Source organism: Mobula hypostoma (genome assembly GCF_963921235.1).
Source record: "Mobula hypostoma chromosome 14 unlocalized genomic scaffold, sMobHyp1.1 SUPER_14_unloc_2, whole genome shotgun sequence".
NCBI classification, from domain to species: Eukaryota; Metazoa; Chordata; class Chondrichthyes; order Myliobatiformes; family Myliobatidae; genus Mobula; species Mobula hypostoma.
The window spans coordinates 53,814-66,962 of record NW_026948148.1 but is presented as its reverse complement, the minus strand read 5'-3'; the positions used below and the strand labels follow the sequence as shown (position 1 = coordinate 66,962).

Here is a 13,149-nt window from a genome sequence, read left to right as displayed (position 1 = left end):
TATACAGGCTTAGCCCCTTGCTCTACTCGCTTTATACTTGTGACTGTATGATAAGCACAGCTCTAATGCCATCTTTAACCTATGAACTCACTTTCAAGGACTCTCATATTTTCGCTATTTATTGCTCATTTATTATTATACTTACTTATTTTTATATTTGCTAAGTTTGATGTCGTTTGCACACTGGCTGTCCACCAGTCTTTCATTGATAGTGCAGTCTTTCATTGATTCTATTATGGTTATTTGAGTTATGTGTGGGCACATGGCCAAGTGGTTAAAGCATTGGACTAGCTACCTGAAGGTCGTGAGTTCGAGCCCCAGCCGAGGCAGTGTGTTGTGTCCTTGAGCAAGGCACTTAATCACACATTGCTCTGCGACGACACTGGTGCCAAGCTGCATGGGTCCTAATGCCCTTCCCTTGGACAACATTGGTGTCGTGGAGAGGGGAGACTTGTAGCATGGGCAACTGCTGGTCTTCCATACAACCTTGCCCAGGCCTGTGCCCTGGAGAGTGAAGATCCATGGTCTCACAAGACTAACGGATGCCTTTATTTGAGTTATTGAGTATGCCTGCAAGAAAATGAATCTCAGGGTTGTTTATGGTGACATATATGTACTTTGATAATAAACTTACTTTGAACTTTGAACAAGGATGTTGACGGGATTTGAGAACCTGAGTTATGAGGAAAGGTTGAATAAGTTTGGACTTTATTCCCCAGAGCACAGGAGAATGAGGGGATATTTGAGAGAGGCATACAAAATGATGAGGGGTATTGACAAGGTAAGTGCAAGCAGGCTTATTCCACTGAGGAAATCTGCTGATGCTGGAATTTCAAGCAATACACGTAAGAATTGCTGATGAACGCAGCAGGCCAGGCAGCATCTATAGGAAGAGGTACAGTCGACGTTTCGGGCCGAGACCCTTTGTCAGGACTAACTGAAAGAAGAGATGGTAAGAGATTTGAAAGCGGGAGGGGGAGGGGGTGATCCAAAATGATAGGAGAAGACAGGAGGGGGAGGGATGGAGCCAAGAGCTGGACAGTTGATTGGCAAAAGGGATATGAGAGGATCATGGGATGGGAGTCCTAGGGAGAAAGAAAGGGGGGGAGGAAATCCCAGAGGATGGGCAAGGAGTATAGTGAGAGGGACAGAGGGAGAAAAATATATATATAATAATAATAAATAAATAATGGATGGGGTACGAAGGGGAAGTGGGGCATTAATGGAAGTTAGAGAAGTTCCCCACTCCCCCTTTCTTTCTCCCTAGGCCTCCCGTCCCATGATCCTTTCATATCCCTTTTGCCAATCAACCTTCCAGCTCTTAGCTTCATCCCACCCCCTCCTGTCTTCTCCCATCATTTTGGATCTCCCCCTTCCCCCCCCTCAAATCTCTTCTTTCAGTTAGTCCTGACGAAGGGTCTTGGCCCGAAACGTCGACTGTACCTCTTCCTATAGATGCTGCCTGGCCTGCTGCATTCACCAGCAACTTTTATGTGTGTTGCTTACTCCACTGAGGTTGGGTGAGACTACAACTAAAGGTCATAGGTTATGGGTGAAAGATGAAATATTTAAGGGGGACATGAGCAGAAACTTCACTCAGAGGGTGGTGAGAGTGTGGAATGAGCTGTCAGCAGAAGAGGTGGACGTGGGTTCGATTTTAACATTTAAGGGAAATTTGGATAAGTACATGGATGGGAGAGCTAGGTTGATGGGGCTTGGCACGGACAAGATGGATGGGACTTTTATGCAGTAGTGCTCTATGTCTGATCCACATCTCAATTCATTCGGTACAGGTTCCATAACACATGGAGATGGCACTTCACCCACTATTCAACATTCAGGGGACATGCACTGTGTCTGAGCTCCAAAACATTCTGTATAGAAAACCTCATGTGCTGCTTAGGATAACATAAGTGGAACTTGTTTCATGAAAGCATTTCTGTTTTAAATAACAATCTGCCGGAGGAACTCAGTGGGTTCACCAGCATCTGTACATGCACAGTGTCCTACCTCAAGAGCTTCTTACCCAGTCTCCAGCATCTTTACATGAGTGCGCCTGCGAGGGCTGAGATCCCCCGCCCAAACTTTCAGTCACCCCAGCAACTCCCCCTGTATCAGACAGAAGGAAGCTCTTCAGGAATCTGTGCCAGGGTAGGCTCAGAAAAAGCTGATCAGTGATCTACTGGGCCATTCCACAAGGACAGAGGGAAATGCAGAAGCCAGCTCACCAGAGGACCCACTATAAAATCTGCACCTGCTCACTCGATGTGCTTCCGTAAAGGGGTTGTGTGCAGGGAACTACCTGCCTTGCATTGTGTGGGGAGCCTCAGTGGCAGGCCACAAGCTATTAACCTTTTTAACGCGCTCATCTGCCCCCTTCTGTTCTGAGCAGCTGCTGCCTTTTAATTGATGTTGTCTGACGTGGGATTAACTTTAACCCATTGTATATCAGACTGCTTGGTAGTGGCAACATCTGAAGGTCAAAGCAAAATTCTAGTGATGAGAGTTTCACAACCTCAGGCAGCAAGCATTCCTGACACACAAGGGATTCTGCAGATGCTGGAAATCCAGAGCAACACTCACAAATGCCGGAGGAACTCAGCAGGTCTGGCAGCATTTTCGGAGGGAATAAACAGTTGACGACTTGCGACAACACCCTTCATCAGGACTGGAAAGGAAGGGTGAAGAAGCCAGAATAAGGTGGCGGGAGAGGAAGGCTGGCAGCTGATATTTGACATGAGGTGAGGGGGAAAGTGGGTGGGTGGGGATGAAGTAAGAAGCTGGGGTGATGGGTGGAAGAGGTGAAGGGCTGAAGAAGGAAGAATCTGAAAGGGGAGAAGAACAGACCATGGGAGAAGGGGAAGGAGGAGGGGCACCGGAGCTGGTGATGAGCAGGTGAGGAGATGATAAGAGACGAGAGGGGAGCCAGAGTGTGGAATGGAAAAAGAAAGAAGGGGGAGGAGGGTCAGATTTCTGGAAGTTAGAGAAATCATTGTTCATGCCATCAGTTGGAGATTGGAAACATTTCTTATGACTTTCCTTTTGTGTCTCTCCCCTTTACCCGAACCAACAGTGATTCTCCACACTACTTGACCCAGCACAGTCAAGTGGCATTCAACAAAGTCCCCTTAAATCACCTCCATGTGTGCTGATCCAGCAAGGAAAAAGTGGCTTGATCAGCCTGGATTCAGCGGGAGACTCTCTGTCCTACATCGAGATTCAAGCCCCACTCCAGAGTGCAGAGTCTACACTCTCCAGTACATTCTGAAGGCCCGTATGACAGAAGAGCAGCATTCAGCCCAACGACTCTGCTCACCACTCCGTCATGACTGATATATTATCCGTCTCAACCCCATTCTCCTGCCTTCTCCCTGTAATCTTGGCCATCCTCACTAATCAAGAACCTATCAACCTTCACTTTAAATATACCCGATGGCAGTCTCCACAGCCATTTGTGGCAATGAATTTCACAGCTTCACCACCCACTGGCTAAAGAAATTTCCCCTCATCTCTGTTCTTTAAAGGGACATCCTTCCTTCTATTCTGAGGCTGTGCCCTCTGGTCCTAGACTACCCCACTATAGGAAACACCCTCTCCAGATCTACTCTATCCAGGCCTTTCAATACTCAATGAAATCCCCTGGTTCTTCCAAACTCCAGCGAGTACTGGCCCAGAGACATCAAACACCCCTCATACATTAACCTTGCAAACACGAGGAAATCTGCAGACGCTGGAATTTCAAGCGACACAAATAAAAGTTGTGCAGATGCTGGAATTTCAAGCAACACACATAAAAGTTGTGCAGATGCTACAAAAATGCCATCCCCTTCTCGCAATTCCTCCGTCTCCGCCGCATCTGCTCTCAGGATGAGGCTTTTCATTCCAGGACGAAGGAGATGTCCTTTTTTTTTAAAGAAAGGGGTTTCCCTTCCTCCACCATCAACTCTGCTCTCAAACGCATCTCCCCTATTTCACACACATCTGCTCTCACTCCATCCTCCCGCCACCCCACTAGGAATAGGGTTCCCCTGGTCCTCACCTACCACCCACCAGCTTCCGGGTCCAACATATTATTCTCCGTAACTTCCGCCACTTCCAACGGGATCCCACCACTAAGCACATCTTTCCCACCCCCCCCCCCCAATGCTTTCTGCAGGGATCGCTCCCTACACAACTCCGTTGTCCATTCGTCCCCCCCATCCCTCCCCACTGATCTCCCTCCTGGCACTTATCCTTGTAAGCGGAACAAGTGCTACACATGCCCTTACACTTCCTCCCTTACCACCATTCAGGGCCCCAGACAGTCCTTCCAGGTGAGGCGACACTTCACCTGTGAGTCGGCTGGGGTGATATACTGCGTCTGGTGCTCCTGATGTGGCCTTCTATATATTGGCGAGACCCGACACAGACTGGGAGATAGTTTCGTTGAACACCTACGCTCTGTCCGCCAGAGAAAGCAGGATCTCCCAGTGGCCACACATTTTAATTCCACGTCCCATTCCCATTCTGACATGTCTATCCACGGCCTCCTCTACTGTCAAGAAGAAGCCACACTCAGGTTGGAGGAACAACACCTTATATTCCGTCTGGGTAGCCTCCAACCTGATGGCATGAACATTGACTTCTCAAACTTCCGCTAGTGCCCCATCTCTCCCTCGCATCCGTTATTTATTTATATACACACATCCTTTTTCTCTTTCTCCTTTTTCTCCCTCTGTCCCTCTCACTATACCCCTTGCCCATCCTCTGGGCTTCCCCCCTCCCCCTTTCTTTCTCCCTAGGCCTCCTGTCCCATGATCCTCTCATATCCTTTTTTCCAGCTCTTGGCTCCATCCCTCCCCCTCCTGTCTTCTCCTATCATTTCGGATCTCCCCCTCCCCCTCCCACTTTCAAATCTTAATAGCTCTTCTTTCAGTTAGTCCTGACGAAGGGTCTCGGCCCGAAACGTCGCCTGTACCTCTTCCTAGAGATGCTGCCTGGCCTGCTGCCTTCACCAGCAACTTTTATGTGCGTTGCTCATACATTAAGCTATTCATTCTCAGGCCCATTCTTGTGAATCTCTTTTGGACCGTCTGCAATGCCAGGACATCCTTTCTCATAGAAGGAGCCCAAACTGCTTACAATAGTCTATATGGCAGTCTGACAAACGTCTTATAAAGCCTCAGCATTACATCCTTGTTTTTATATTCTAGTCTTCTCAAAATGAATGCTAAAATTGTATTTGCCTTACTTACCAACTCAACCTGCAAGTTAACCTTTAGGGAATCCTGCATGAGATCTCCGAAGTACCTCCACTTCTAATTTCTGAATTTTCTCCCAGTTTAGAAAAGGCTATGCTGAACTTTTCTACCAAAGTGCCTGAGTATACATATCCCAACAATATATTCCACCTCCCACTTCTTCACCTATTCTCCCAATGTATCCAAGTCCTTCTATTGTTACAAACCCACAGGTTTCGTTTACTATGGACTGTCACTTTAAGAGCGCCTAAATGAGGCGGGACTGTGATGTTGTTGACTGACTGACTTGCAGCTTGATTAACCTGAAAAGAAGGAGACAGACAGTCAGGGGAGAGGGGAGGGGGGAGGGGGGGAAAGGGGAGAGGGAGGGGGGGAAAGGGGAGAGGGAGGGGGGAAAGGGGAGAGGGGGGAGGGGAGAGGGGAGAGGAGAGAGGGGGGAGGGGAGAGAGAGACACACACACAGACACAGACACACAGACACACACACACACACACACACACAACCAGCTGGTCACTGCGATGGTTTGAAACTCTTTCAAGCCCAAAAGATTGGGTTAAATATGGGCATATGATGGACAATGAATATGGGAATGTCACTTCGTAAAATCCAAAGGAGTGGATTTTGTTTGGGATATCCTGTGGAGACCACTTATGTGTTAACCCTTGCCTGGGTATGTTGTGTGGCAGCCACTTGAAGACGATATCCCTGTGACAGATCACTTTCGGTAATAATTCGTATGTGGATTTGGAACGACATGACGGACAAGATCTACAGCGATTGTTATCTCGTTTTACCATTGTAGAATCTGTGGAATACTTCGTAATTACCTCTTCTCTACGTTTCACCCTGGATTACAAATATCTCTCTCCTATCATTCATTCCGTGGATGAACTGAACTTTCCTACTTTACCATCTCAAGACTCTAAGCTTTGTTTCCCCAAGCCGAACTTAGTTTGAGAGCTATATTTATACATGTATATACACATAACATTTGTTTATCTTGGTTAAGTTACGATATTATAAGTAGATACTAATAAAGATAGTGGTTTTAACATTAAAACCTGACTCCGTGTGAAATCTCTTACTGCTGGTTTATTTCTAAAACATTCCAGTTCGTAACACTACACACTCTGCTTCCCAACACTACCTTCCTTCCACCTATCTTCATATCATCTGCAAATCTGGCCACAAAATCCAATTTTGTCATCCAAACTATTGGTATATGATGTGAAAAGTGGTCCCAACACCGATCCCTGCAGAATACCATTATCCACTGGCAGCCAACCAGAAAAGGACCCCTTTATTCCCACTCTTGGCCTCTTACCTGTCACCCAATCTTCTCTGAAAGGAGTGCTGCACTGTCAGAGGCACCACCTTCAGGATGAGGGTTCAAGCCATTGCCCCACAGCTCAATTCCAAAAAGGAGCCAGGGATATCCTGTGGTCAATAAGTACTCCTCAAGCAGTACTACCTTGTTTCTTGTGGAGTTTGTTGAGTACAAAGCAGCTGCTAAACTTCCTGCCTTCCAAATTGAGTTAACTGATTGGCTGTAATGCATTCTGGGGGGGGGGGTGAATTCTGAGATTGTGGAAGATGAGATGAGATATATTAATTGCAGGGTCGTTTCCAGTGTTGCCCAGCTCTCTATGTCACTCCAGACACTACAATCTTTACAATACATTGAAGAGAGAACAGCCAGGGCATAGAAGTGATTGATCAAATGATTCATGTAATAAAGGACTTTAGTTATTGAATAGACTGATGAGACTAGTGTTATTGTCCTATGCAGAGAAGGTTCTGAGGGGATCAGATAAAGGATTAAAAATCATGAGGGCTACAGACAGATTCTTCCCATTGGCAGAAGGACGAAGGAGCCAAGAACCAGGGGATTTAGAATGAAGATGATTGGCCAAAAGCTAATATTAATAGGAGGAAAAATGTTTTCTTTACACACTGAATAGCTCTGGTTCAGAAAGCACAGCTAGGGAGCGAAGGCAAGAAAGGATGTGCAGGACTCTGCAAAGGAGTGCGAATGCTGGATCGTTCTTAGATAATCATACAAAGTGCTGGAGGGACTCCTCAGGTCAGGCTGCATTTGTGGAGGGGAATGAACAGTCACTGTTTCGGGCCAAGACCATTCTTCACAAGTCCTGAGAAATAGCCTTGGGCTGAAACATTGAGTGTTTATTTCTCTCCATAGACGCTGCCTGACCTGATGAGTTCCTCCAGCATTTTGTGTGTGTTGCTCTGGACCTGCAGAATTTCTTGTGTTTTTGTTCTTAGAACAATACAGACTCATATTGTAGAGTCCTTTCACTTTGTAACCAATATACAACAATGGATCCCCTGTTTACATGCAGAAATAGCACATGGCATATCCAACAGCTGTGAATCTGGGGAAGCTTTTACCGACAGTAACTAGAACATAACACATACAGTAGGAGCAAAATTAGGCCATTTGGCCCATTGAGTCTGCTCCATCATTCCATCATGGACATGGCCAGCTTCCACTTAACCCCAGGATTGATTTATATAATTTCTCCATATGAGTAATATCCTTAAAAGGGTAGCCCAAGTAGAATCACTCACAGTTGTATCTGAACTATTTGACACATTAAGCTTACCCCAGCTCGCACAGTGTCCACCATCCTTTCTGTCAGCATATTGAATAACATTAGTAGGGTCTATCCAAATCCACTTGGAGTTGGAGAGGAACAGACCTGTCCAGGGAGATCCATAGGAGAGGTTAACAGCTGAACCAGGGCCTCACTCACATTACAATCTGGGGTGATGGGTGCACGATTCCAGACACCTAATTATCATTCAGGAGTGAAGCTTGAAATTCTGGAGTGGGATATTGGGATCCAAAGGAATTTGAAAGACCATTTCTGTATTATCTTTGAAGCAGACCAGTTTTTAGCACCAGCCACTAAATACCTGCACCAATGCAGCTGGAATCAGGTTATTAGCAGGACTCAAAGGAGATTCACAAAAATGATTCCGGGATCGAAATGCTTGTCATATGAAGAGTGTTTGATGGTTCTGGGCTCATACTCACTGGAATTCAGAAGGATGAGCAGGGGATCTCATTGAAGCCTGTCGAATATTGAAAGGCATCGATAGAGTGGATGTGGAGAGGATGTTTCCTATGGTGAGGGAGTCTAAGACCAGAGGGTACAACCTCAGAACAGAGGGGCATCCTTTTAGGAAGGAATTGAGGAGGAATTTCTTGAGCCAGAGAGTGGTGAATCTGTGAAATTCACTGCTCAGGTGGCTGTGGAGGCCATCATTGGGTATATTTAAGAGAGAGGTTGATAGATTCTTGATTAGTCAGGGCATGAAGAGATAAGGAGAGGAGATTAGAGCCAAGAGATTAGCCATAATGAAATAGCGGAGTAGACTCAAATGGCCTAACTCAGCTCCTATGTCTTATGGTCTTATTATTGTAACCTGTATTGAGGTACAGTGAAAAGTTTTAACTTGCCTGACATCCTGTCAGATCATGCTATATATAAATACATTGAGGTACAACAAAAGGAAAAAAAAATGCAAAGTATCGTGTCACAGTTACAGAGAAAGGGCAGTGCAATAGACAAATAAAATAACACACACAAAATGCTGGAGGAATTCAGCAGGTTACGAAAGGACAGTTGACATTTTGGGCCAAGGACTGGAAAGGAGGAGGGCAGATGACAGAATGAAAAGGTGGGGGGGAGGAGAAGGGGTATAGTTGGAAGGTGATAGGTGAAGTCAGGTAGGTGGGAAAGGTCAAGGGTTGGAGAGGATGGAAGCCTAACAAAGACAAATAAAGTGCAGGGAACATGATAAGGTATACTGGGAGATCAACAGTTCATCTTTACTGTATGAGAGGTCTGTTCAGGAACCTGATAACCATAAGACTTAGGAGCAGCATTAGGCCATTTCGCCCACCAAGTCTGCTCTGACACTCCATCATGGCTAATTTATAATCCCTCTTAACTCCATTTTCCTGTCTTCTCCCTGTAACCTTTGATGCTCTTACTAATCAAGAAACTATTACTCTCTGTTTTAAATATAATATGACTTGGCCTCCACAGCTGAACCTGGAGCATTTCACAGATTCACCACCCTCTGGCTAAAGAAATTCCTCCTCATCTCTGTTCTAAAGGGACATCCTTCTATTCTGTGGCTGTGCCCTCTGGTCCTAGACTCCCCACTATAGGAAGCATCCTCTCCACGTCCATTCTATTTGGGCCTTTCAATATTCGATAGCTTTTAATGAGATTCTTCCTTATTCTTCTAATCTCCAGCAAATACAGCCCAGAGCCATCAAACGCTCCTCACATGCTATCTCCTTCATTCCCAGGATCATTCTCGCGAACCTCATTTAGACCCTCTCCAATGCCAACACATCCTTTCTTAGATAAGGGGCCCAAACCTCCAATTGCAGTCCAAGAACAGCTGGATAGAAGCTGTCCTTGAGCCTGGTGGTATATGCTTTCAAGCTTTTCTATGTTCTGCCTAATGAAAAAGGGAAGAGAGAATGACCGGGGTGAGAGGGTCCCTTGATTATGTTGCCTGCTTTCCCGAGGCAGTCTAAAGTATAGACTGAGTCAATGGAGGCACGGCTGCGTGATGGACTGGGCTGCGTTTACAACTCTCCGCTCCTTACCTTGCTGCCTTCGCCAGCAGTTGCAGCTCGAGTGTTGTTTGCTGCTCAGTGACTGACTGGAGAGGACATGTTCAGCCCAGCGTCTGCCACAGAGGGGACCTGGCCACCTTCTCAATCAGCCAGCCAGATCAAGCACTACAGTGCATCAGTAACTGCACCAGCACAGTAGGTCAAAAGAGATGAAAACAAAACCATTCCGGGAGGCAGTTTATTAAGTTCTCTGCAGTGACTCTCAAAAACACAGGCTATGCTGATACAAGCACATCCCCAGCACAATAGGTTCTGGTATTGTCCAATCAAACCTGGGCCTATCCACCCTCTGTCACTGGAACCTTCATCAGCTATTTGCGTGGCTTGAAGCCAACAGAGCCTACTGCCTATCAGAATAGAAGCAAAGCCATGTTAAAATCTGTTTAATTATCTGAAGCTAAGGTTTATGAAAATATCAACCAATAGGGCCTGGATTACAACACAGCATGGTCAGAAAGCACCAGGGCATGGGCAGGATTGATCCTGCCATGTGATGGTATCAGCTATCCTGCACTGGCAACAAACCAATCTGCTGGAAAAACTCAGTGGGTCAAAGCTGTGTGTGTGTGTGTGTGTGTGTGTGTGTGTGTGTGTGTGTGTGTGTGTGTATGTATTCGGGGGAGGGGTGGGTTCATGGAAGGAAGGAATTGCTTCGTTTTGTCTTGTGGGGAGTCTAAGTGTGGAGAGAGGAGATGGCCAGCATAAAGAGGAGTGGTGAAAAAGGACTGAGGTGGGTGTAAGACAGCAGGCAGGTAGGGAAAGGGAGAAGGGGAGCAGCTGTGGCTGCTGAGTGATAGATAAAGGCATAGTGAGAGAGGGAAGAGGAAAGAAGAGGGAAAAGCAGGTGGGGGATGGGAGTGCACAGAGTAGAGACAGAGGATGGAGGCAGATAAGCAGGAACACAAAGAGAATCGGAAACACAGAACATGGACACTGCAGTGCAGAAAATGCTCAAGAAAGTGAGCAGGGATAACCCTGGCCAACATAAACCCGTACTCTGCAGTAATCTTCTGTGTTCTGTTTCCTAGTACAGGTTCAGCCAACCTTTTAACCAACTCCAACATCAGTCTAACACTTCATAACCCTCCATTCACGTGCCTAAGAGTTTCTGAAATATTCCCAATGTATCGGCCTCTACCACCACCTCTGACAGGCCGTTCCATGTACCCACCACTGTCTGTGTAAAAACTTACCTCTCACATCCCCCCCATACTTTCTACCAATCACCTGAAAATTATACCTCCTCATATTAACCATTTCCGGCTGTCCAGTTGATCTGTGTCTCTTATCATCTTGTACATCTTGAAGCAATAGGGGAGAGATGAATGACAGATGAAACCAGACCAGATTTTTTTAGGGGGGGTTGTAGGCAGGGAACCTGTGAGTGAACTCTGTGCTCTGTTTGTTGGTTTGCTGTGAGTGAATGGAACCCGGGGGTGGGGGGCGGGGGAGGACTAGAGGAAGATCAGGGGGTGGGGGGGGGGGAAGGCTCAAGTAGGAGAAAATAAAGGGTTAACTAAGATGGGAAAACTCAAAATCCCTGCCATTAGATCGCAGACTTCTTCTGAGTTCTTGCAGCAGATTTGTGTGTTGCTTCCGATTCTAGCAACTGCGGTCTCATTTCTCCATCCTGCGCCAGCAACAGGAACAGAATTATCCCATTTTCCGCAGCACAGCTGGTTGCTGACTTATCCTTTGCACAAGGAAGACTGTGCCAACAGTGATCCGAACACTGCTGGTCAGCTGGCTGATCCACAAGCTCACTGGCAGCTGTTGTTCATGGTTATGGGGACAGCCTATTGTGCCTATAGAGTGAAAGAGGTTAAAGGAGATGTTGAGGGGAAAGGAAAGGGAAAACATGGAGATGAGGTGGAGGAGGAAGAGAAGAAGCCAGCAAAGTCATAAACACAAGAGATTCTGCAGATGCTGGAAATCCAGAGCAACACACATAAGATATTGGAGGAACTTAGCGCATTAGCCAACATCTGTGGAAAGGAATAAAGAGCCTACATTTCAAGCCGAGACCCTTCATCAGGACCAATGAAACAAGCAAAAGTAGCTCAAAGCAAAAAGCACAGGGAGCCATTGATTCTCAGATTTTTCCCCCGCCAGTTACCCAATATTGTAGCACAGAGGGACAAATATGACCACATTCAATCATTCCCCTTTTCATTGTGATCACATACCACTTGTAAAATTGTCAGCCCATCTCAGCAGCACCTTCTGCCGAACTAGATTTTCAGGAATCCAGGTGAACTGGCAGGATATTGTTAATTTTCCCTAGAAGTCCATGGTTTGGACTTCTGAGGGACAGGAGGTCTCATATATAGTGTTCCTGTGGATATCGCCTGGGAGTCATCACATGACCATCCAAAGCCGCTCCCCTCCATTCAATAACACATCGGGAGAATACAGATGGAGGCCACTGGCCCTGTCCTCCTCTGCCCTTCTTAGATAGTTGGATGGGTTACCTTATCAAAATCTTCTTGTGTGGCCCGCATCTCCTTCCAGGTCTTGTTCAATAGCTGGATGCAAATACAGAAGAATTCTTCGAAAACCCTGTCCTGGGCAAAGAACATGGGGTAGAAGTCCTGCCCTGTTTCCGATGCTGCGGAGGAGAGTACAAGATGCTATGGGAAGATACCATAACCCGCACACACACACACACACACAACACACACACACACGCAGAGGTCACATGCTATAACTGAGAGGTATTGCATCGTCCTGAAGTTCTGCAAGGGAGGTAGAGCTGGGAGGTGTCAGTGGGAATACTGGGAAAACTTGTCAGGTATGAGAATGAGCAGTTATGCTTGTATAAGTGATGATCAAGCTCGAGGTATTCTGATGGTCAGAACACAGGTCATGGAAGCCTGCTCCATGTAGCAAGCCAAACCAGGAAGGTGGAGTGAGAGAGGCTGTTGGGCCGGGTAAGTGTTCAGATCACAATGGTTTAAGTTTCAATCCAAAATCAATTAAACACATTTATCCTCACTTCAGAGTTCAAATCCTCAATGAGGAATGAAAACCTTTAGAATCAAGATCAGACTCTGTTACAGAGCCTGCATTTAACAAACTCCATTATGGAGATGGTAGGGATACAACTGACCAATAATGATACAAATGGCTTCTGCAGGATACAGAATGTGGAGGAATGGATTTGATACGGTTAAGAAGATTTATGGCATATTGGCCTTCATAAGTCAGGGGATTGAGGTCAAGAGCCA

The 13,149-nt window shown here is 46.3% G+C and overlaps 1 protein-coding gene across 1 annotated transcript in view; it reads right to left on the bottom strand.

Moving 5' to 3' along the window:
* Positions 1-13,149, bottom strand: part of LOC134341290 (engulfment and cell motility protein 3-like) — a 107,561-nt gene that overhangs the window by 43,501 nt on the left and 50,911 nt on the right. Inside the window, exon 12 of the mRNA XM_063039162.1 lies at positions 12,394-12,530. Coding sequence (XP_062895232.1) covers positions 12,394-12,530 — 137 coding nt within the window. The remainder of the gene's footprint in view (positions 1-12,393; positions 12,531-13,149) is intronic.